Source organism: Lissotriton vulgaris, chromosome 9 (assembly GCF_964263255.1).
Source record: "Lissotriton vulgaris chromosome 9, aLisVul1.2, whole genome shotgun sequence".
Classification (NCBI taxonomy): domain Eukaryota; kingdom Metazoa; phylum Chordata; class Amphibia; order Caudata; family Salamandridae; genus Lissotriton; species Lissotriton vulgaris.
Window position 1 is genome coordinate 1,188,372,121 of NC_141697.1, and position 25,031 is coordinate 1,188,397,151.

General features: G+C 45.8%; 1 protein-coding gene across 1 annotated transcript in view; it reads right to left on the bottom strand.

Moving 5' to 3' along the window:
• Positions 1-23,962, bottom strand: part of LOC147693010 (small ribosomal subunit protein mS25-like) — a 47,227-nt gene extending 23,265 nt beyond the window's left edge. Inside the window, exons 1-2 of the mRNA XM_086939252.1 lie at positions 23,719-23,962; positions 20,110-20,216 (exon numbers count right to left, since the gene is read on the bottom strand). Coding sequence (XP_086795378.1) covers positions 20,110-20,216; positions 23,719-23,852 — 241 coding nt within the window. The 5' untranslated portion in view covers positions 23,853-23,962. The remainder of the gene's footprint in view (positions 1-20,109; positions 20,217-23,718) is intronic.
• Between the last annotated feature and the right edge of the window lie 1,069 nt (positions 23,963-25,031).

A 25,031-nucleotide genomic window follows, 5' to 3' on the forward strand; every position in this document is an offset into this window, starting at 1 on the left:
AGTACAGTCCCACACTGTATGAAAAAAGGTCCCTTCCTCTCCACAACCTCTCAGACAATAGGGATGTGTAATTTTACCCATTGCATGTAGGGCGCGCCTGGTGTAATAGGAGCGGTGTAGAATGCGCAGTTGTACAAGGCGGAGCCGTGAGGGGATTCCCACCTCCCGTGGAGATGCCAGCGCCTTCTGCCAATCGGAGTCATCTATGTCTGTTAGATCATCCACCCACTTCCCCCGCAGTGTTTTCATAGGATCTGGGAGGTTATTCACCAGTTTACGATAAGTGTATGAGGTGGCCCACTTTGGCATGTAATCTGTCAGGAGCCTATCCTCAATTGGGGAAGCCTCCGGAACCTCGGCACCGGCCGGTAAGGCCTGCATCAGGGCGTGTCTTTTTGCGTGTACCTATACAATTTGCGTGTACCTATACAATTCAGTAGAGGCTAGTTCATATTGACGTTGCAAGTGGTCAAAGGGAATCACCTCCCCCTTCTGCCACATATCCCCAACAGTGGAGATGCCAATGTCGTCCCATCGGTCAAACCCTTTACTGCGTCGGAGGCTACCCAACTTTTTCAAGTCCCATAGTGGGGCAAGCTGGTTTGTTACTCCCTGCCAGCCTAATCTAGCTGGCGCTGTATGCCATAATTCTAAAGTGTGTCGCAGTTGGCCAAACTTTGTCTGCATTCATTTTTTGTCATAAAGGGGAGCCAGCATGCCCTGCATTCCCAATTGTGCCCTATCTGCCTTTAATGCCGGGTCCGTCTGTAGGAAGTGTATCCATTGATTCACCACTTTCAATTGGGCGGCCCAGTAGTAAAGTTGGACATCTGTAAGCGCTATCCCACCATCGTACCAGCTACGCACCAGTTTGACTGGCGCAATACGCGCTGGCTTATTGCCCCATAGGAGATTGGATACATGAGCGGCAATGGCTTTGAAATAGGCGGGTGTCACCGTATATGGGTTATTTTCCAAAATGTAGAGAAATCGGGGAAGGGCCATTATTTTAAAGAGGGCTGCTTTTGCCAGAAGGGTCAGGGGCAGAGTTTCCCAGTGAGTGGTAAGTGTATTTTAAGGATTTAGGGCTAGCTAAGGGTATTGGATGGTAAGGGTATTTTTATTGGTTGGGGGTCGATAAGGTTAATTTTACGGTTATAGGGTGGGTAATGGTATTGGATTGTAAGGGTGTTTTTAGGGTGTAGGGGTATAGGGTGGTGAAGGTATTTCTGGGTTTAGGGTAGGGGGAATAGGGTGGTAAGGGCATTTTTTAGGGTTTTGGGTAAGGATATTATGCGGCAAGGGCACTTTTAGGTTTAAAGGTGGGTATGGGTATGTTTGGGTTTACCGTGCGAATGGGGTAGAGGATATTTTAGGTTGGGTAAGGACATAGGGTGGCAAGGGTAGTAAATAAAGGGGGGCTTTAGAAGGGCTCCAATGATGAAAAAATAATTAATGGGGTGTTTGAGGGGGGTCTCCTTCCAAAAACAAAAATTATACTATATGTATATTTCACTTTCATTATTTATACTTACCAGCGTGGTAAAGGCAGACATGTGGTACATGCCTGCGTTGTAACATTCTATACCGGAACAAACTACCATTATAACTTTGACACAACATGAAAATGATTTTCCGAAACTCAGGAGGTCTGTAAATTCTCACCTGTTCAACTTGGCTTATGGTAAGAGTAGCCTGAATGCCACTTTGAAAAAACATCAGTCAGAGGTTGCTTGTCCTGCTGCCCTAAGATGAAACCTGCATTTACCATTCCAGGTTACTTCAGGACTTTTTGGTGGCTCTACAAATCTTTCACAATGTAATTAATCTTACATAGATGATCATTCTGCCCAGGAGACACCACATTTCAAGTGGTTGTATTGACTGGAATCTTCAACAGCCAGGATTGTTAACCCACTTTCCTTTTATATGAATATTAATGATATTTCGAATTCTTGCGGTCAAGGTTGATTACTTTCAGTACGAATGTGGTTCTAATCACTATAAAATGTAGAAGGCCTTTTAGTGACCACAGTGATAGAAATACATTGAGCCTACATTACTAAAAGATGCTATCCATCTGTGGTAAAGTGTTGCATCACCTGGAAGGCTTAGTTAGAGAAGCAGCCTGCCTAGAACACCGTACCCAGCTACAGTGTCAGGCCACCATCCAAGACCAGCCTTCTTGTTGCAGTTTATATTTTTACAATAGTTTCAGTGATGTGATTTTGACAACAACTACTCAGTATTATTTGTATGATCCTTATAGGGATGTCATCACTACTTCTGCATACGGTGCCTCCCTCCATCAGATAAGCAAACTGAGGTGGCATGGTGGACATAAAATGATGGTTTGGGATGTGGCCTGAACAACTGCCAGTGGCTGAGATTAATTCAATCATTCCATCCATCACATTGTTGTTTATGCATTTGATGGCCTAAATGCTGTGTATGCCCACATATGGGTACGCGGTTCACTGTGCCACTGGAACCAAGGTAATCCGACTAAAGAGCCCTAATCAGGGCAAAAACCAGTCATAGGTTGCTTATATTCGGGTTAAGGAAGGGCCTGCCTTAGAAGGTCAGGCTGGACTGTTCCCATGAGGAGTATGGTCAAGGCTGATATGCATGTGGCTGGATCCAAACTGAGGTGGCATGGTGGGCTAAAGACGATGAATTGGGATGCAGCCTGAGCAATTGCCAGTGACTGACATTAATTTAAGCATTGCATCCATAACCTTGTTGTTTTTCCGTTTCTTACTTGAAGGCACAAAATCCAGAAAGTTCTCTCTCGGCGCTTAGCTGTTATCACCTTGGATCCATCAGCATACAACAGTAGCATATCCCAATTCATTCGTTTTCAAGGGTTTTATTGTGCATTCAGCACGTGTTCAATTAAAAAGTTCTAGCAGTTTACAGCAAATTAAAGCAGATCAATCATCATACCATGTTGCAAAAGCTACAAAGTTCCATTAACCCCTCCAATGCTTGTGACGGAACCGTTCCGTCATGAGCCTCGGGTGGGCTGTGCTGGTGACGGAACGGTTCAGTCACGGCCTGCGAATTCCGCGCCTGCGCTGACGTTCTAAAGAGCGGGCGGGGCCGTGACGGAACCGTTCCGTCACAAGCACAGCTCACCCGCGGGCCGTGACGGAGCGGTTCCGTCACCAGCACGGGACCGCCGCACAGCCCCGCCTCCCCCTTAGCGCTGGGGCGGAATAGCCGCCACAGCGAAGGGGTTAAAGTAAAAGACAGAACGTTTCGGTTTTCCGATCAGGGCATTTGTGATAACGGCATGAAAAGCAAAGCAGCTTTCAAAACACAGTATCTTGGTAAAGTGCTATTTTGTGCATTGATAAACAAGCTTGGCATGGCCAATAGGTCTCGCTTTTGGGACCTTATAAGCATTTAGTTATGCCGCACAATATCCTTGATGCAACAACATCAACTGTTGCATGCCTAAACAATTATAAGGTCCCAAAGGCGAGACCTATTGGCTATGCCAATGCTTGTTTTTTTCTTGTTGTAGTGGGAGTTACAGTACACCATGAGAGTCAGTGGGGCACACAACTCCTGTTTGCTGCGAAGCGTAAACATGTGACGCAGGCGAAATAGTCAAAACCAGATCACAGTGAAGCGACAGAGGCCAAGATGGCATCGGTTCAGTATTTGCAATATTGAGGCTGACAGCCCCACTGACACTCCAGTTTGTTCAAAAGCAAACTGCAATAATATGCTTGCCTTTAAACCAGTGCTCTATTTTTATGAGGGCTCCAAACATTTAATACCATTTAAATTAATAATTACTGTATTTGAGGTTATACCATCTCAGAATTAATTTCAGCAATCTTATTCATTCCTGCGTTGTGGCTCCTGGATCAGGGTTTGAAAGAAGATCTCCAAAAGGTTTCTCTACAACAGATAAAAAATATTGGAGGAAAGAACCTCATAAAAACAGTGCAGGCTGTAGGACATGCATTCTATGAATAAAAAGTAGGCGTGGTGCCGGTCAACCACAGTCATACACAAAAGCATCTCAGTTTGCACATGCACATCCCATATTTTGCTCATGGAGAAACCTTTGTGTAAATCGCAGCACCAGTCCACATCCAATAGGCGATGCTGGATCTGTTGTCATGACCCAGTGCATAAGTGACCTTTGGTGTTTGCTGATCCTATTTAATGTGCTCAGATTTACCGGGTTGACTAGGGAATAAGTCCTTTGTGTTCTCATTAACACGTCTGTGTTTAGTTTGCAGCATGACTAATTGTGATAAATATTATTAAAGTAAAGTCGCATTAAATTAGCGTGGTAAAATGTACGCAGATATGTCTTGATGCTATTATTTATTTTGATGTCAATAGAATTACATTATTATTATTATTATTATTATTATGTTTCTTATATAGCGCCAGAATCGACCCCCGAAGGGGTATCTCCGCGCTTGCCTTGGGAACCCGTCCTGGCTTTTCCCTGTAAGATAGCCCCTACAGGGCATCCCCAAGGTGAAAGCCAGGCATCCCGCTGCGGGGGGGCCGTTGTGGAGATTAAGCAAGCTTAATGCCCAGAGTTGCAGAGTGTGAACCCATGATTCGGTCAGGCACCGAAGCGAGAATTATCGAGCCCATGGACATTTGAGCTCAAGACCCTGCCGCGTCCGGAATTGAACCCGGGTCTGACCTCTGCTTCAGGGTCTGCCTGCTCTAACCAGTGAGCCACACTTCTCCACACATTACACTGGAAAGGAGTCCTCATTATACGACATAGGCGGGCACTCACAATAAGGTTGTAAAATATGAGTAACTATTCAGTGCATCATACTTCGTGAGCAATTAAGTGACTGCTATCTAGAAATGCACTCACAGTTGTTCTTCTTCAGGTAAGTGGTAACACATTTCAAAAAATACAAAATGTGTGTGAATAACGGATATTTGTGCACATACGGCCAGTCCGTGAAGTTTAGTTATTTATACATGAGTGGTTCACATTTCTGTTTTAAGGGTGCAGAGTTAAGTCTTTTTGGTACATGTTGGTGACATTTCACAACTGGCAGCGCGGAATGCATGGATGGGGACTGCAGCAGGAGAGCGAAGCGGAGGGAGTTGTTAGGGCGCGCTGCACGCAAAAGCACTTAATGAGCCATGACGGCTCGTAACTGTAAAACATTGAGATAAGAAAGGCAGATGGCGGCTGAGCTCGTTCACGCATACATGCTCGCAAGCTTTAGGCCAGGGTAGCACTTTGAAATCCCCCTTACTAAAAGTCGAGCAGCAAGCAGCGCATGCGCTGCTCTAGGATTGACCTAACAAGCAGCGCATGGCCAGCTCTAGGCTCGACCTCAAAAGGTGGCTCTGCTACATCACTTATTTTTGTTTCAGTCTTTGCCCTGCTTTCTGAGGAAAGATACTTTTGTTAAAAAGGATTAATAATTTCATTAATTTGGGCATGACAAACCCCATGACTGCTTGACAGAAGAGTTGTACCAAACAAGAAGACAACGGCTAGGTACTGATTCATTTTTCATAATTATTACGCAGCAGAATTTTATAGTTAATACAATATACTGTTATCCAGAAGGTCAATGTTCCACTTTTGGTAACTATACTGAGAGAAAATGGCTACTCTACAAAATAAGTTTCAAGCATTGCAATGACTTGGTCAGGGTTATTGTTGGCTGATGATAAACCTGAACCCGACAGGCAAAGTGTTGTATCCTGCTTTTTGAAAAACCCCATTACTGCCCCAGAAGCTTAACAAGCATTTACAATGCAATGGTCTCGGCATTATTAAAGGTAGAGCTATTGGCATTGCTCATGACATTTTTTTTATTCTTAAATAAATGGCATTGTCATTAACATTGCCAATAGCTTAATCGTTAAATAAATGTCATTGTCATTTACAATGCCAATAGGTTAATCGCTCGCAAATGCATGACCTATTGCATTTACACCCACACAGAGCCACCCACACAAAGCCACCCACACACACACATACAGAGCCACCCACACACCCACAGAGCCCCACACACACCCACAGAGCCCCCCAAACACCCCCCTGCAGAGCCCCCCACACACAGAGCCCCACACACACATACCACAGAGCCCCACACACACACACACAGAGCCCCACACACACACCCACAGAGCCCCACACACACACCCACAGAGCCCCACACACCCACACAGCCCCCCACACACACACACACCCACAGAGCCCCCCACACACACCCACAGAGCCCCCCCCCACACACCCACAGAGCCCCCACCACACACAGAGCCCCCCCACCACACACAGAGCCCCCCCACCACACACAGAGCCCCCCCCCACCACACACACAGAGCCACACACACACACAGAGCCACATATACACACAGGAGAGCAAGCACAGCGAGGGGGCAGGAAAGCAAGCAAAGCCAGGGGAGCAAGCACAGCCAGGGGGCAGGGGAGCAAGCACAGCCAGGGGGCAGGGGAGCAAGCACAGCCAGGGGGCAGGGGAGCAAGCACAGCCAGGGGAGCAGGGGAGCAAGCACAGCCAGGGGAGCAGGGGAGCAAGCACAGCCAGGGGAGCAGGGGAGCAAGCACAGCCAGGGGAGCAAGCACAGCCAGGGGAGCAGGGAAGCAAGCACAGCCAGGGGAGCAGGGAAGCAAGCACAGCCAGGGAAGCAAGCACAGCCAGGGGAGCAAGCACAGCCAGGGAAGTAAGCACAGCCAGGGAAGAAAGCACAGCCAGGGAAGAAAGCACAGCCAGGGAAGCAAGCACAGCCAGGGGGCAGGAAAGCAAGCACAGCCAGGGGGCAGGAAAGCAAGCACAGCCAGGGGGCAGGAAAGCAAGCACAGCCAGGGGGCAGGAAAGCAAGCACAGCCAGGGGGCAGGGAAGCAAGCACAGCCAGGGGGCAGGGAAGCAAGCACAGCCAGGGGGCAGGGAAGCAAGCACAGCCAGGGGGCAGGGAAGCAAGCACAGCCAGGGGGCAGGAAAGCAAGCACAGCCAGGGGGTAGGGAAGCAAGCACAGCCAGGGGGCAGGGGAGCAAGCACAGCCAGGGGACAGGGGAGCAAGCACAGCCAGGGGACAGGGGAGCAAGCACAGCCAGGGGAGCAGGGGAGCAAGCACAGCCAGGGGAGCAGGGAAGCAAGCACAGCCAGGGGAGCAGGGAAGCAAGCACAGCCAGGGTGCAGGGAAGCAAGCACAGCCAGGGAAGCAAGCACAGCCAGGGGGCAGGGAAGCAAGCACAGCCAGGGGGCAGGGAAGCAAGCACAGCCAGGGGGCAGGGAAGCAAGCACAGCCAGGGGGCAGGGAAGCAAGCACAGCCAGGGGGCAGGGAAGCAAGCACAGCCAGGGGGCAGGGAAGCAAGCACAGCCAGGGGGCAGGGAAGCAAGCACAGCCAGGGGGTAGGGAAGCAAGCACAGCCAGGGGGCAGGGAATCGGAGGGGGAGAGAAGGGAAAATGTATGTGAATATTTCTGTGAATTACCTAAAACTTCTAACTCAAAGTTCTTCTATTGGTCCTCCACTCTCTCTGCACCCCAACACTACTGCACCCCGCTTTTACTCACTTTACAGGATATGGGGAGACTCCTAGATAACACCGCACATATTCAACGCCGCGGGAGCCCAGGCCCGGCAAGAAGGTGAGCTCCGCCTAACTGTAAAAACATGTCAGGCTGACGGGAAAGACCTAATCAGAACCCCATGTGGAGGCGAGGCCTGGCCACATCCGCAGTCATTTCATTCTGACAACGGCACATGTGGTACAAACAGAACATTCATTTTTATGTTAATCTTGAAAGAAGTGAAGGATTGCATTGCCCTGGTCACGCACACACCCACAGGCACACACACTCACGCACAAATGCTTTTACATACACAGGCTAACACACACACAGAGGCAAACACACATACACAGTTGCGCACACACGCCCAGGCGCGCACACACACACAGATGCGCACACACACACACAGAGATGCGCACACACGACCAGGCACGCGCACACACACACACACAGATGCACACACTGATACGCACTTGCGCCCAGGCACGCACCCACACAGATGCACAAACATACACACAGGCGCACATACACAGATGCGCACACACAGGCACGCGCACACACACAGACATGCATTCACATACAAAGGCAACCACACACAGGCATGTACACATACACAGATGCACACACACGCCCAGGCACGCTCACACAGACACAGACACACACACACACACACACACACACACACACGTTTCCGTCTCCGAGGCTGGGAGATAGAGTTAATTCCAAACTCCCTGAGTGTTCACATCTATGGATCTTATGGCCATCATTTACATGCATAATATCGCCCCATAGACCCAGCACATTCATGAACGTCCCGCCACACTGGGCTCCATTAATATCCCCAACAGACCAACATGGCCCGTTAAGGAGGTAAATATGACATAGTATTCCTCGGATTAAAAGGTCTATTCAATGCTCTGAGAATTGCCTCATTCATACATTTGCCTCTGGATTTGGTCTGAGGTTGCATTTTGGTACCCATTGGCACTCATATTTGGAGACAGGGACTTATTTTTCCTCAACAGACGAAGGTAATAGCAAGAGAAAGAAAAACAAAGGGGGGGGGGGGAGAAGAGAATGCTTGGAAAACAGTGACAAAGATGGAAGGCAGGGGTCAAAAAGAACATTCAAGAGTGAGATAAAGAGGCGGGAGTGCCTGGTTAAGAAAGAGGGTTGAGGTGAATTCAAGACTAAAAAGCCTTGGTTCTGGCACCCAGACGTTCAATGATGCCAGCCGAGGGCTCCGTGAGCACAGCTTTGGGCCCTGCGTACTCTTGTACAAGAGAAGCACTGGAGAGATGTACAGGATGTGACCCGTGGCATCAGTGATAAACTCCGCGAATGATGGAGGTCTGTGACGCACATGCTGTGTGTGGGGCAGGAAGATGCCTGGTGCAAAGGCATGTACAGGCTGCGGATTGGTGAGATCTGAAATGTACGTGGTGTGATTGATGGGGTCTTAGTGAGGGAGATGTACAATGTGAGACCAATGGAGCTCTGAGAAGTGCGTTTCGTTTTCTCCCTCTCCACTCTCAACCATAGTTCTCCCTTCGTGGCGATATACAGTCCTGTCCTTTCTGCCTCTCATGTTGTTTCTTTCTATGCCTTTTGCACCCTTATCCGAGTCCCATTCGGTTTCTCTCGCTCCCTGTTGTTTTTCCCGTCTCTTTAATCGTATTTCTCTCTCCCTTACCCTCTCCGCCGAGACCTTCTTTTACTAAAATAGGCAAAAGTTCTTGAGCAGGATTGTGAGGCCTGGTGCGGGGAGCTGGCCCGGCCCTCCGCAGTATATTCCGTCACAGGAGGAGGACCGGGCCCCCTGTCCTGTGGCCCCAAGCACAGAGTACGGGTGGGCGCCAGCCTCGCAGGGACGGCCACAGGGGTCCCACGCCCAGGCACACATGGAGTTTCAGGGCCCCATGCTCTGATAACCAGTGCCCCACGTCCAGGCTTGCAGACACGTCCAGGCTTGCAGAAAGGATTGAGGGCACCATGTTAAGTAGTTTTTCGGGGTTGGATTTCACCGGCTGCAGAGAACAGGCGGCAAAAGGCAGCCCTCTGCTCACAAACCCTCCGACCCCCCAGTGCCAGGATCGCAGCTTAATATTCCTCAACTTTTCGGAGTCTCCTGTTTCTTCTGCGGTTCTAACCCGGAGGGCTTGGCGCGCTCCCTTGACGGGCCCCTGCGTCCGTCGCCTCCCTCTCCTCAGCACTTCTCGCTTTCAACCATTTCTCCATCTCCCCTCTCCCATTTCTTCCTTCCGCTATTTTCATCCCCCTTAGCTCCACTAGCTCCATCCCGCCCTCCTTCCTCTGCACTTCGTGCTCGCCTTCGTTTTCTCCGTCTCATTCCTTGCTCGGTGTACCTCTCTGCCCATCCCACACTTTCTCTCTTTCGCAGTCTCTTCTCCTTCCCTTTCCTGGCTGTCGCCTTTTCTCTTTTTCTCCGTGTATCTCTCTGTCACACTCACTTCTCTTCCTATCCCTCTCACTCCCTTCCCCTTCTCGTTTCTTTTTCTTTTCTACTCTGCCCCCGCTCGCTGTCTCACTCCCCCCCCCCCCCCCCCCCCAACTCTGTGTCTTAATACCCTGCGGTAAGAGAGGCAGGTCACGAGCTTCCAGGCTCCGCTTTCATCCTCGTCTGTTAATTATTCGGAGGTCACTGATGAAAAGCCAAAACTTTTTTTTTGGTGCTATATATTTGTGGTGAGGGGTGGATGTTAGATGCCTTCCCTCTCACATCGCCTGCTCGCTGCTTCGGTGAGCACCGCATTGGACGCTTTTCCGATTCTATGCGCCCGTAACCCCCGATATCCCTGCACACAGTAAATTGCCCGCCCTAACCACCCCTCCCTGTTTTCGGCTGTGGTAGAGCGCAGCCTTCGAGGCGCTATTCCTAGACAGTGGAGCTCCGAGGATCTCTCCACTAACAACGCCGCGCCCCGCCTGCTCTCCCCCCTGCTCGGGGCTGTGGGTGTACGGGGCTCGCTCTGAGACCACGGGTAGGCACGGACTCGGGCACACGTACCGTGGGCAGGCTGCTGTCTCAGCAGTCGCCCACTCCTGCTCTGTGAGATCGGATGGCAGAGGCCCATGTTCGCCACTTAGGAGGTTAATCCCGGCGCACTCAGCTCGCCATTGCTTGTACACAGGGGATCAGGTCCGCTGCCGGCTGCAGCCGTCTGTACTAGGAGGGCACCGGCAGATGTGTGCGTGCCCCGTCTTCACCAACAGGGCCCTGTAGATTGCTGCACCAGACACAAAGAGCTGCTTGAAGCTGCGTGACTCACCTGCAGCCTTCAGCCAATACCGCGTCCGTGCCTCGTGCTTCGGTGAGAGAGGAGCGCTCCAAATGACCACGCTTCTCTGAGGCAGGCAAAGCAGAAATGCCTCGGAGAAACACACGGCCATTTTCGGATTCGGGGGCGTGTTTTGCTGTCCTGAGTGACGGACAACGTCACGAGCTAAAGAACAGCAAAATGTACGCCCCCGAATCCGAAAGAGACGGGGCTAAATCAGAGTGATGGTTCTCTCCTCCAATGGCTGGCCTCTGTTTAGGAAGCCAGCCAATGAAGGAGAGAGGAGGGTTAAACGACCCTACTAAGAAACATAAGATCTCCTCCCGTAAGCTGGCTAGTCAGCATTTCCGGTCCGAGACCTAAAAAGGGTGGATATGAGTGGAGTGGTGGTGGGGGTAATATGAAAGAGGTAACACAATTTTAGGGGCAAATGTCTTTCATTATTCACCAGATTTTTTTTTTTAATTATTTACACAGAAGGAGCTATTGTTCTGTTATTAATGGGAGGAAGCCATAATCAATATATATTAAAAGAGTTTCAGTAATGACCTAGAAAGGGTCACATTGTACACACTTTTTTTAAAATTATTTACACAGAAGGAGCTATTGTTCTGTTATTAATGGGAGGAAGCCATAATCAATATATATTAAAAGAGTTTCAGTAATGACCTAGAAAGGGTCACATTGTACACACCTATAGCAGAGTTTTATATTCCTTCAAAAAGAACAACCAGGAAAAAATCTGCTTTAAATGGTTCAAGGATTTGACTTCACAGAGGAAGAATTGGGGAAGAGAATTTTGCAATTCATTCTCTTTCAATAAATTCTAACAAAGATGGGTAAAACATTATTTTCTTGAGTATCCACTGTATTGTACTCCAAAGAAGATTAGATTTTTTTAACAATTAGTCAAGCAATGTGCTATGTGTCATATAGCAATTGATAGTTGGATCTATGTTTTACTTCAATGACTGAAATTAAAGTGTTATTGGTGTATGGTATGTAAAAACATCTTCGATATCTCCAAGTCTGTTGATGCACCAGATCCTACTATTGCATTATAGTATCTTAGATGGTGCTTGTGTGCACTCCTTAAGAAACTTGTTTTGTACATTAAATATTCATATCAATTAAGCAAAAAACAAACTGGAGGAGTTCCATTTTGCTTACTTGGCAAGACTTAATTTTGTAATGCATTCATAATACAAATGGTATAAACACAGGAGGCTGATAACCCCTTTGATGCTTGTGACGGAACCATTCTGTCATCAGTCACGGTTGAGCTGTGCTGATGACGGAATGGTTCCGTCACGACCACACCCAGTTATGGAATGTCCAGCACCGGGGGGAAATCGGGGCAGCACGCAAGGTGTTAAAGGAAAAGACTTATAATACGGATAAGTGGAATATACAGTTCTAAAGAGTAATAATAGAAGAATGTTTGAACAATAATTTTTATCTAATGTTTCAGTAAACATTCAGAATTGTACTGGTGATCCTTTTTTGGGTCTGTAAAATGTTGGATTTTTTTGCCATCCTGCCAAATAAAAATAATAGGAAATCATGCCTCGAAAAATATAGTCCCCCACTCGCAATTACAAGTAAAATTTTATCAGGACGTGCTATTTGCGAGTAAACTCAGGCTGAAAAGGAACAGGTGTTCTGTTCATTAAGAAAGAATGAGCAATAAAGATGCCATTAAATCTTGTTTTTATTTAGACACATCTGCTGTCTGTTCAAGGAAACGGGTCAAATTTCAGTTTGCCTTTTAACTAATTGCTGCCTGGAAAAGGAGGTTTATTTTTCTCTCTTACTGGAGTTAGAGGTTTTTGTCAAGTGAGCTGTCTGAAGATGTTAGTTATTTTTCTCTAACACATAACATTTAAATAAATAGCCTGTAAATTAATGTTACAAATATTTCAAACTATATCAGGAATTACAAAAGCATATGTTTTTGTATGTGACAAGTGTGATGCAAACAGAGTTCATTCATTCATTCATTTCAATCTTTATTTCGGCATGAATACCATAAAAGAACAAATACATTAATACAATAAAATATTTCTTTTTAAAATGCACAACATGCTATATAAATGCATTCGGTTTTCATGTCGATTCTAGAGTTGATAATCAAGATATTTAAAACATTCATAATACTTGGTGAGAACAATTATAGGCAGCAGGAATAGAGTTTCATTAATTATCCCTCAATTAATACTAAACGGCAATTTTGGCATATCAACATTTTACAATTTGTAACCCAACTTTCTTCTTTGGAAAAAGATACTGTGCAAGAATCTGCTTACACTAAATACAATAGGTTGGCTAGTGCTAGACAGAAGAATCCTTAAAGCCTGGGAGCATGATCTTACACCTAGTGTTAAACATATTGGTTTAATCCATCTTTTTCTAGCCTGGGCATATGCTGGGCAGAAAAAGAGGATATGTAATTCATTTTCTTTTTGATTACATCCACATAATTCATCTTCTACATGATTCTCCGAGTTTACACCACCAGACCAACGAGCCAGTGTTGAACCGATTTGAAGATTTCCATATCTGAATTTCAGAAATAAGGTCTTTGCTAAGGGTGGTTCTATTTCATCAAGAAAGGTCTCGAAGAATGGATCATCTTTAAAGGTAAGAAACCTTGTTACAAGTGACCCACTAAAAGAAGCGTTTTTGATCATGTCCGTAATATACGACCAAAAGCACTTTTTTTACCATAGTTTTTGATTGAGATGGAAGTAAATCAGGATGTTCCCAGTAATGCGACAGACCTAATCGGGTAAGCCAGAATTTAATATGTTTAAACCAGGATATCACCTTGTAGCTGTCAAGCTCCATGATTTCTATTAACCCATCCTTGTATACTTGCAGCTCAGGTACACGCCACAGCCTGATCCATAACATTAAAGGGCGTAGAATAATATGGTGGTCCGTTCTACGGAAATTTAGATCGAGCTGAAGTGGGACCAACGGAGTACCTCTAGGGACTCTGACCAGACTTCGCAAGAAGTTATTGTCCAAGACCCTAAAGGTATCTTTAGCCCCTGGGCCCCAGATTTCTGAGCCGTATAGCACTGCAGGTTGAACCTTAAATTTAAAAAGTTCAATTGCAGGAGACACTGCCTTACTTGTACTTTGACCTTGCTCTCTAAGAATGGGTTTTGTGTTCTGGCTAAACATCATCTTGCATTTTTCCAGTTGGGCTTTCCAGGTAAAATTGGAGTCCAGGGTTACCCCTAGATATCCAAAGTGTGGAACTGATTCCAATTTTAATCCATTTCAAGTTAGACAGCCCTTGTCAGTCTTAGTTGGATTTAGGACCATACATTTTGTCTTTTTCCCATTTATCTCCAATCCTTTCTTAATGCAGTAATCATTAAAGGAGTTTAAAAGAGCTTGGAGACCTTTTTTTGTCTGGGAGATCAAAATAGTATCGTCCGCAAACAATAGGGAAGTAACTTTTTCGCCATTCAACTTAGGAGAGTCGTTTTTACATCCCTCCAAGTATGAAGGGATGTCATTCACAAATAGCGAAAACAGTGTGGGGGCCAATACACACCCCTGGCGCACACCACGTTCGATCGGGATTTTGGGAGTTAATTCACCTTTAGGGCCCCATCGTACTCTGGCAAAATTGCCTCTATGGAGTTATTTTATTTGCTCTATCAGGGTGGGTGGCATCCCTACTATACTTAATGTTTCCCACAATAAATTACGTGGGACTAAATCGAACGCCGCCCTTAAGTCGACGAATGCGACATATAGTTGGCCCTTTTTAATCTTGATATACTTCCAATAAAGGCAACAAAAGCGGAAAATTTGATCAATGGTACTAACTTTGGATCTGAATCCCGCTTGGTATCTAGACAAAATTGCCTTTTCGTCCAGCCAATCATTAACACGAAATAGGATATGTCTTGCATAAATTTTTTGTAATATATCCATAAGGCTTATTGGGCGATAATTTGAGGGGTCCATCCTGTCACCTTTCTTATATATTAAAACAATTTCAGCCCCCTTCCAGCTCTCTGGGAAGTCTAGACTCCGGGATAGCTCGTTACACAGATGGTTAATGTAGGGAGCCCAAATTTTTAATTCGTGCTTGTACAAGTCTCCTGGAATCTTGTCTAGCCCAGGGGCTTTACCAGACTTAATCTGGATTATTGCCAGTTCTGTCTCACCTAGAGTAAAATCCAGGGTATCCCCCGGAATGGCGTTAATTGGGGTCCTATCTAAAATGGGTGCCTCATATTCCTTGTAGAGGTTAGAAAAATGGTTTACCCATGTCTGTTCGTCTAAATAGACGTCCTTGACCACTCTGCCTTGGTGGTTCCCATTCGCTATCAGCCTCCAGAAGGCTATGTTATCTCGTGTTTTTGCTGCATGCAGCAGATCTGCCCATTTTGCTTCCTCCCATGCCATTTTACATGTCTTTTGGACCAATTTATAATTATTCCTGGCTGATATAATGTCTGGTTGAGCCTTCGATTTTATCGCAGTTAAAAGTGCCCTCTTGGACTCCCTGCAGTCCTTGTTATACCAGGGTTTGCTATGGGGCAAATTTTGTGTTTTCTGCTGCCCTTTCTTCGGCATCTTGGTAACTAGGGGCTTTAAGGCATTAAAATTTTTTTGATGTAATTCCATAAAATGACCACCACTCCCCTCCTTTGGGGTGTCATTTGAATATCCTCCAAAGATGCTAGCAGGGAGCTTATAGATTTCTACTATAATTTCACCATTGTCCAGTATTAGTGGCCATTTGAGGGAACGTCTATTATTACTAATATGAATCTCGTTTTGGTCACCGTTGGTTACTTCTCCAGTCAAAGGGGAAACTGCGTCTCCTAATAGGGAGTCCTCGATCTGAAGGGCTAGAGGGAAATGATCGCTTTCTAATCTTTCTATTACCTCCATGTCAAGAAGGAATTCCCATGATGACACTGAGGCAATAATGAAATCTATGTTACTTTTGTAGTTCCCTCTATAGAAAGTAGACTTTTTCTTAATATCTGATGGTAACCGTCCATTACACGCTCTAGTGCAATATTCGGCACATAGTCTATTCATTTGGAGGGCCAGGGGGCAACATTTAACTGTTTTAATATTATCTAAAACAGGGATCCCATTTGCCTCATCTTCTTCTAAGAAGATGTCACTGAACACCACAACGGGCTCAAAATTGCAATTAAAATCCCCTGCCATGATCACATAATTCTCTCTAGTATCCAGGTTACCCAGTAGCAGATCAAGATGGGTTAGTAAGGAAGATTCTCTTGCAATGGGTGTTGGTCTGTTGTAAACGTTCACCAAATAAAGTTTTTTCCCTTTACAAACATTGATTTTCAAAATCAGTATGTCAGGGGAGTTGGTATCCACCACTTCTATATTCACTTTTAGGTTAACTTTTACCCAGATCAACAACCCTCCCGACGGTCTTCCACTCCTTGAGGGGATCGCACTGGTACCATAAGATTTGTAACCTAGCCTGTGTGTAATTTCAACTGACCAGGTCTCTTGCAACATGCAAAAATCAAAGGTGTCAATAAAGCTTGACCATTCTGGGTCCCTTAGGTTTTTTGAAACCCCAGCTATATTCCAGGAAACCAATTTTATGGGCCGCCATGATTCCTGAGTTTTTTGCGTCAGTACATTTCCCACCACCTCAGGCACTATGATATGGCATTCTTGGCTAGTTACATCAGATTCTAAAGACATCAAATCATTTTGGAGCACAACACTTCCCCTTGGTATTGGACTATCCCCAATTATAGGTACCAACACAGGTAATACGGTTACATCCTCCAAAAGTGTGGTTTCATTAGTGTTAACTCCAGCTCTTTGTAAACAGGGTTCGCTCCCTATTCCCCCCCCCCCCCAACAATTTGACATTCAACAATTCTTTTCCATCCAGCCCCTTAGACATTTGGCATCAATCACAGTCATCTAGACCGCTGAAAATGTCAAATCTGTTAATAGTTTCTAAAGGGGTGAAGGGCTTTAGGTGGTCCATTCTTCTGTTAGGTTTGTTTTGCCTATATGGGACACAATTCCAACCAAAAACATCAGGTGCAGGTACAGGGTTTAGGGGATAAAAGGGCTCCATAGGATTAGATCTAATAAGTGGTTGCATCATTTGTTGTGTACTACCAGCCCTCTGCATAACTGATGGATAAGAACAGGATGTGATTTGAGATGTTATATGAGAGGCTGGCTGTTGCTGGGAGGGAAAAACCACAGACCTAGGATAAAAATATGTCAATGGTCTGGGTATTATGCAGTTATTTGTAATGCCCGGGGGCCAATTTAGTACAAATTGGACTGCATTGGGATCCCTAAAATGTACAACCACCACGTCTCCCTCAATGTTTTTTGGTCTACTTCCCAACCATTGGAGGCGTCGGACATGGACAATTTCACCATTTATGTGAGGTGCTATTGGCCTGTATAGACTTAGCCAATGCATGATCTTATTTTTTAATTGTGCAAAGCCCTCCCTCTTGCTAGTTGGTAACACCGGAACCCCTGTTAAGACTACCACAAAGGGCACTGCCTCTGGTGGTAATTCTGGATTTGGCACCGGTTTGGGCCTTCCCCATCTTGGCTTTTGTCCCATCGCTTGGCTTTCATTTGGAATGCTAGCTACGTCATTAGATGGTTTAGTTGTGACAGTAGCTGGCTTAGAAGCCGATTTGTTTTGTGGGTTTTTTGGGGGTGGGATTAGTTGAACAGTTGTTGTAATGTTCCCTTTAGGCACCAAAGTAGAGGGGTTCGCCAACAGTGTCGAATTAACTGATGGAGCTGGGGCGGCTGGGCTGGGCTTAGTCACGCTAGATGTTTTGTGCGTTACTAAGTTCGATGTTTTTGGAATCAATTCGCCCTTATTTCCCAGTACACGCTCAAGTGAGCTTAATCTTGATTCTACTTCAAGCAGCCTCTCCAAGATCGATGCAGAGTAGGTGTTAATTACGTTTTCTATAGAATCTAAAGTAGCAGAATCACGAGCTATAATGGGCGCCTTAGACTGCACAGAAACTTCCATAATGTCTTCCGTATCTATGGCCACGGCAGTAGATGGCGGAGATGCAATGGTGATAGGCCCTTCATTAGCAGCTGGAGTAATAACAGTGCTAGCTACAGGAGCTTTAGCCTTTTTTCCGAAGTCTAAGTGACTTAATTTTAATTGCGCTTGAGCCCCCCCTTTACGTCGTTTTTTGCATGGAGGTGGCCCATGTACTCTTGAGGCCAACGTGGATTTCTTTACTCTACTGCGCACTACTTTTGATGGTATGGGAGTGGGAGGTCTTGAAACATCAGGGGTGCTCGTGTGTGTAATGACATCAAGACCAATCGTGTCCAGTAGAGGAGAGTTAGTTATACAGGGAGTACTAACTGCTGGTACCACATGTTGACTATCCATTGTGTGAACAATGACGTCAGCTAGCTGGGAATTTACACTAGTGTTCACGGGGGGTATGGATAATGGCGACAAGCGCCGATTTTTTAAACTTTCCACAGAGCGGCGGCGCTCGGCACGACGCTCTGCCAGAACTGTTTCCAAAGGCATGTCTGGGAAAGCTTTGGTGAAGTAATCATCAAGAGTTTTGTTTAACAATGCTCCCTGTTTATCAGACATGCTAGCTAAGATTATTAAACCACAACGATGATTTCCAAGGGCACGAAAGCACTAGGGTTTAAAAGCAATGAGTCACAGAATAGATACCAGTGTTTTATATCCGGTCCGGTCTCCTCGGTTCTCGGAGGGTCTCAGAGGGTCCGCCCTTAGTCCGGGCTTTGTCCCGGGTGATGTCCCGCACACGCGTCCCGCTGACGCGTAGTTACTCCGGGTCTTATGCTGGCTGTGAATAGAGGGGGCGGAGTCACGGGAAGAGGCTGCAGGTGTGCTCACTGGAACACGCACAGCCTGCTGGGCCTCGCAGTCCCGTCCTCCTGCACAGCAGCTCCCCCACGCAATTTCCAATGCCCAACGGGGCTCCAGGCACACAGGTTCACAGGTTCCAATGCCCAACGGGGCTCCAGGCGGCAGCCCAGCAAAACGGGTCAAGGTCTCCTCCACGAGCGGGACCCGCGAAGCGGGGGCCGCGAGGAGTTATCAGCGGTCAGCAGGGTGCGGAGTCACGGGAAGAGGCTGCAGGTGTGCTCGCTGGAACACGCACAGCCTGCTGGGCCTCGCAGTCCCGTGCTCCTGCACAGCAGCTCCCCCACGCGATTTCCAATGCCCAACGGGGCCCAAGGCACACAGGCCCACAGGCTCCAATGCCCAACGGGGCTCCAGGCGGCAGCTTAGCAAAACGGGTCAAGGTCTCCTCTACGAGCGGCAGAGTTAAATATGAACAAAACACTTTACTCTGTGATGTGCCTCGAGACCCTTCCGGGTGAGTAGCGCGCTATACAAATGTAATGATTGATTGATGTGCAAGTGACACATATTTGCAGAAACTCTACATTTCCAAACATTATTGTTTTTACACTATATAGTTTTATCGGTAAAGCTGCATGTCAGTGGAAAGGTTTGTGGCCATGTCAGTGTAAAATCTGCTGATTACAAATGACAGTGTGCTACCACTTTATACTTTAGTTATGTATTTATTAAAAAAGTGATGGTTTTTAAACATGACTGGAGTAACATTCATGCCCCCTCCCTGATGAAAATGCTGTTAATTAACTAAGGCAAGTCAGGGGTGAGGCTAGATTTGTATTATATATGGAAAGAAAGTTTAGTGTATTAAATCAAAGAAAATAGTTTTTCTGTACAGCAGACATGTTGAATTCGCACATTTGAAGGTGCTCTCATATGTGACAATGAAGAAAGTAGCGGCTCAATGAATTTGCCTATGATCACATCATTTGAAAACAGTTTATGGGTCAAGAGCATTACAAATAGGTTGAGAAGATTATTTAAGTCACTAGACCTGCAGGTCTAGTAACATTATTAGGATATTTCAAGGCCTGGAAATGTGTGATGTATGGCAACTTTCATACAATATCTTAGAAAACTACCAGAGCACAAAAATCGAAGACCGAGAAAAGAAAGTGAGCTCCAGGCAAATAGCAATTTAACTGTAGCAAAGTAGAAGAGGTGGGACAAATGATTATTATGAAAATCTATGTGTGCATGTTCCTCGTGTCTTTGAAAGGAATGCAAAATTGTAACAACTGTACTTTAGCTGGCTCTTGGAAACTTATACTGCACGTATCTGCCGCCCGTCCCAAGCAGATGCCGGTACTTACCTAAATAAAACCTTAGAAAAGATGAAGGGGTCATATTCTTAAACATCATAATCTGGAGCCAGGGGTTCTTGTACTGGATCTGAGGGATGTTGAAAAATACAAACTTTCTGCAGAAAAAAAAACATTTAAAAGACTTTATATTATTATATTTTACTTTTGCATACAATATTTTTTAACCACACTAGAGGTTAGGTTTTCCACCCAGTTTGTAACGCCATGTCATGATTGCTCCAGAGGAGGCATAACAAATAAAACACAAAGACAAACTTCATTTTTTTTTTTAAAAGACGCCCCTTCAGCAGCTATAACTTCACGTTCAATATCTACTATCAGCAGCACTTGCTTCTATACTTGTCCTACCACACGCCCTTAATAATGCAACCTCTTTACATGAAGCCTGAATGTTCTTTAGCTGCATATCTAGCGATATACGAGATGTCAAACTCACAGGGTGTGAAAAGTCAGTATTGTGCCTGGTGCAACAAAAAAATTGTATTAGGGTGTTGAAAAGTAATCTTTGTAACAAAGTATGTGTGACAAAATGTGTGAATTCATTAGACAGTCATAATCACAGTAAGATACTTTGATAAGCATCAAGTGGGGTATTAGAAGGAGCTTTGGTTATACTAATACAATGTAAAAATGGGACAAATATAAGCATAGCACATATCTGGTGCCATATTACAGGAAAATAATTAGAATCGAATTCAGCAAGGCAGGGAAAATCAATACAAAGACAAATGATACAATTAATGGTAAACTGTAAGACATCAAAAGTCAACATAATGTACATACAAGAAGGACAATAACACCCAAAGACCAGTCCCATTGTTTTCTCAAGGGCCATTTCTGTATTCGTAGGGTCCGCTAATAGACTGCATAATGCAACCAGATATATTGCTAGATGCAACTTCTAATTAACAGGGTCGGTATGTTCTTTGATACAATTACTTTGATGGCATATTAATTACACAGCAAACAAAACAAGATAATGGATGGAGTGCTGAAACTTTTCAACCACTCACCCTCAGTCAAGAGATCTAGGTTTAACCCATTGTTCTTTTGCTCGCTATGCCATCCCAGTTTGGACCAAGTCATATGCATATCAGTCTTGACCCTGCTGCTCATGGGAACACTTAAACCCAAACTGCCAACCCAGATTCTCCCTTGACCAAAAACAAGCCTCCTGGGACTGGTTTTGGGGTATCACTCCTCATTAGCCAGGCTAGCTTGAATCCAGTGGTACAGCGAGCAAGGGACTCACGTCTGCGCATCATTGGGGTGATACCCCGCAACCGGTCCCAGGATGCTTGTTTCCGGTCCATCATCTTGTTGTGTTTGCTATATTAATTACCCAGCCATAGTTTTTGTTTAGGAAGTGCCTGTTTAACCGACTTAGGCTTTACCAACCATATGCATTTATTGGTTTCATTTTGCTGTCACAATATCATGTTGAATTAATTACTTTTCTTGGTTCACAAATGTGCGGCATATAAGATTTCTTAATTATGGAATAAAAATACTACCCTTTTGTCAAAAGTATCTACTATACAATATTTCACTGTATACACCATATAAAATCCAGCATTTACAGTACGTGTTCTGACCCTTTTCATACCACTCTTAGTTTAGTAACTGGCGTGCTTTCTAGGGCACCCAGACCCACAAACAGCCCAACTGCAAACCCCCAAAAAAATATATATTGGCTTTGCCAATGCTTGTTGTCTATCCTTAGGAATAACCTCCGGATTTAATTTCCACTTACAGCCAGTTTACTCTGGTTTCATAAGAAACTGAGACCAGTAGGACACTGGTCCCAATAATGTACAGCAGTGATTACTGAGAAAATGTTGGTCACAGCACACTTAAGAAATGGATAAAACCATCAAGTATTACTAGTGATATCCAGTAGAGTATGGGATGTTCTCGACCATTGCTTCATTCACACTTGTGGCAGTAGCTTCATGTGTTACCCTTCTTGAGTTTTGACAGATTGTTGTAACTTGCTCATAAATGCTCTTTTTAGCGGCAATGGTACGGTCTCATGTGCCTCCATCAAGAGCAGAACTGTACCTCCCTCCTCTCGCTCTGTAATTCCTCTGCACAATAGGGCTTCATCTTCGCTTATTAAATTCTGCAAAAAGCTGAAGACCTGGCTCTTCTACTATTTACCCATTTATTTTATTTTTATTTGCAAAGTTGTATATAGCGCTGGCTAGACCTGTAGGTATCAGAGCGCTTTACATGAGGATCAGCAAGTTAAAGATTACATAATTACTTCAGTTACAGATTCCAAGTATAGACATAAGAGAAAGATAGAGGGAAGGAAGCATAAGGGGAGGCGAGGAAAACAATGTCAGATGTCCGGCTGGGTAGGTGACGGCCAAGGGGGTGAACCAGGGCCAAACTCCTCTATAGCTGCATAGGACAGCTCCACCACGCATCAGCCAAGGTTGTTCGGACTCAGTGGTGAGAACAGGCAGTAGAAAACCATGAGATTACACGGTAACATAGGTTATTTTCGAGTTACATAGCAAAGACCGAAACGTCTTATGTGGAATGGAAGGTAGGGAGGGCGGTAAACAGGGGAAAAGGAATGCAGATAGCATCAGGTAGACCAGAGGAGGGGGAGGGACTTCAGGGGAAACAAGCACTGAAAGTGAAAGATAGACAAGACTGTGAAGCACCATTAAAAACAATGTCCGATGTCCGGCTTGGTAGGTGACGGCCAAGGAGGTGAACCCTAGCCAGACTCCTCTATAGCTGCATAGGCCAGCTCCACCAGGTAACGACCAATGGTACTCGGGTTCAGCGGAAATTACAAACAGATTCGTTTTTTCCACCCATGGGGCATCATAGTTCAATAAAAGGCATTTGTCCCGGTATAATAATTGGGATACACCATTCGCTTTGTCCTCCCGCTAACCTAGGTCTGTAGATTGTGGGACAACCCATGGCAAACTAAGTCATCACTTCCGCAGACCCACACATCTTCTGTGTACCAAACTAGAGGATAAGCCACGCGTTACAACCCAGCTAACATAACAATGGCATATTCCAGCTCAAGCCCATCAACTTCTTTGATAACAGTGAACTGGCACTTTAACCATATTAATGTCTCTCTAGGTCCCCTCTCCCTTGTTTAGTGATAATTCACTGAATTCTTGTGCTCAAGGCACAGTCTCACCTGATACAACCTTAGTCATGAAGGGAAATTTACGTTGGCTAGACCTTCAGTTAAAAGTCTGCACTGTAGTGTAAAAGGTTGCACTAAATTCCTCAAACCTTACCCTCAAACCTCGGAGAACTGCATCCGGGTTTCTGCTCAATGTCTCACATTACCAAACAGCACAAGAAAGTGCAACTTTTACACAGTACAAGATTCCAAACTCTAAAACTACTTATCAAATTCGAAATGCTAATTGGAAAAATCTTGGAGAGTATCTTATTCTAAAACTGAAATCCACCAGTTCCTGCAAAATAATGGTGCATCAGGGAACGCTGCTCAGTGAGATGCAGTGGCACGTTGTCCCCCCACGCACCAGCACCGCCTGCCCATCCCGTTTGTGATGGTCATCTCATCCCCAGATGCCAGTGGTGGAGTCTTACCTGGCGCCCTCCGCGCGCTCCCCGTGCGTGTTGTAATTGACGGTCATGACCTTCACCGAGCTCTTGAAGACTATCTTGCCCTCCTGCAGGTAGGCTAGGGTGCGGCGGATCGGGAAGCGCCCCTTCATCGGCATCTTGGAAGGTAGCAGGCGGCAGAACCGAAGGAATGAAAACAACCCAGTACTCACGTCTGCTGGAGGTACCACCAGCACACGCGGCCGCGGAGAGTCCTGGGAAGTGTAGTCCGAACGCAGCAACTTGTGACCCGGAAGTAAATTGTAGCTTCTACGCGGATGTGTTTAAATCCTCTCAGGTAAGACTAGAGCGCATACATTCCAATTTCAACGAAGAGCTAGGGAGGGGGCTTCGTGCTTCTGGAATTTAAAACATTGAAATTCACGGCATTTCCAAAAGCAGGATGTTGCGCCGCGAACTGAATAAAAAAAAAGTGCTTCTGTTTTTTAATCTATATTTGAAACCTACTTATTCAAAACTGAGAGTTTCTTTGTATTTTATGGTTTGAAAATCATCCCGTCCCCAATTTAATGTTCAGGACAGCTACAGTGTTAAATAAAAAGTTAGTCCTTTAGTCAAGAAGTTTAACTGGCCGTAAATAATGAATTTGAAATGACTTGTTTGGCCTATGTGCCCAACAGCCCATTATTTAGAACTAGCAGCCCGTCCCGACGTTGTCCGGGAGCAATCATGGCACAGGGCCCCCGCCCGCCCTGACGTTGTGCAGTATTATGTCTCTATGTTTACTTTGTACGCTTTTGTAACCTACCCACTCACTGCCCACGTCACTTTTTCCTCCTGTAATGCCCCGTTTGCTACCTTCTCTCGATTGTCATTTTAGCTTTCAGCTGAACGCTCCACTTTGTTCGCTTTTGTAACCTGCACACGTTTCTTTTTCCGTTTGGTACCTGTGGCTCGCTCACCACTCCTCTCCGCCGCCGCTCCTCCCTCACGTTTGCTTTGCTCACTGCTTACTTGGCGCCCTACCTCATCCACCGCTCACCGCTCCTCCCCGCCGCCGCTCCTCACTGCCTGCCCGCCGATCCTCACCGCCTGTCCCCTGCTCATGTCCGCTGCTCCTCCGCTCGTCACTGCTACTCCCCGCGCTGATCTCCACTGCTCCTCGTCACTGCTCCTCCCCGCGCTGATCTCCGCCGCTCCTCGCGCTCGTGTACGCCGCTCCTGATGTAAGCAAGCACGTCGCGGCCGGCGCTACTTTGAAGGGACTACTTTTTTTTTTTACCTTATATTTTTTAAATAACGCATTTATTTTTAATTTATATAGCCTATGTACATCT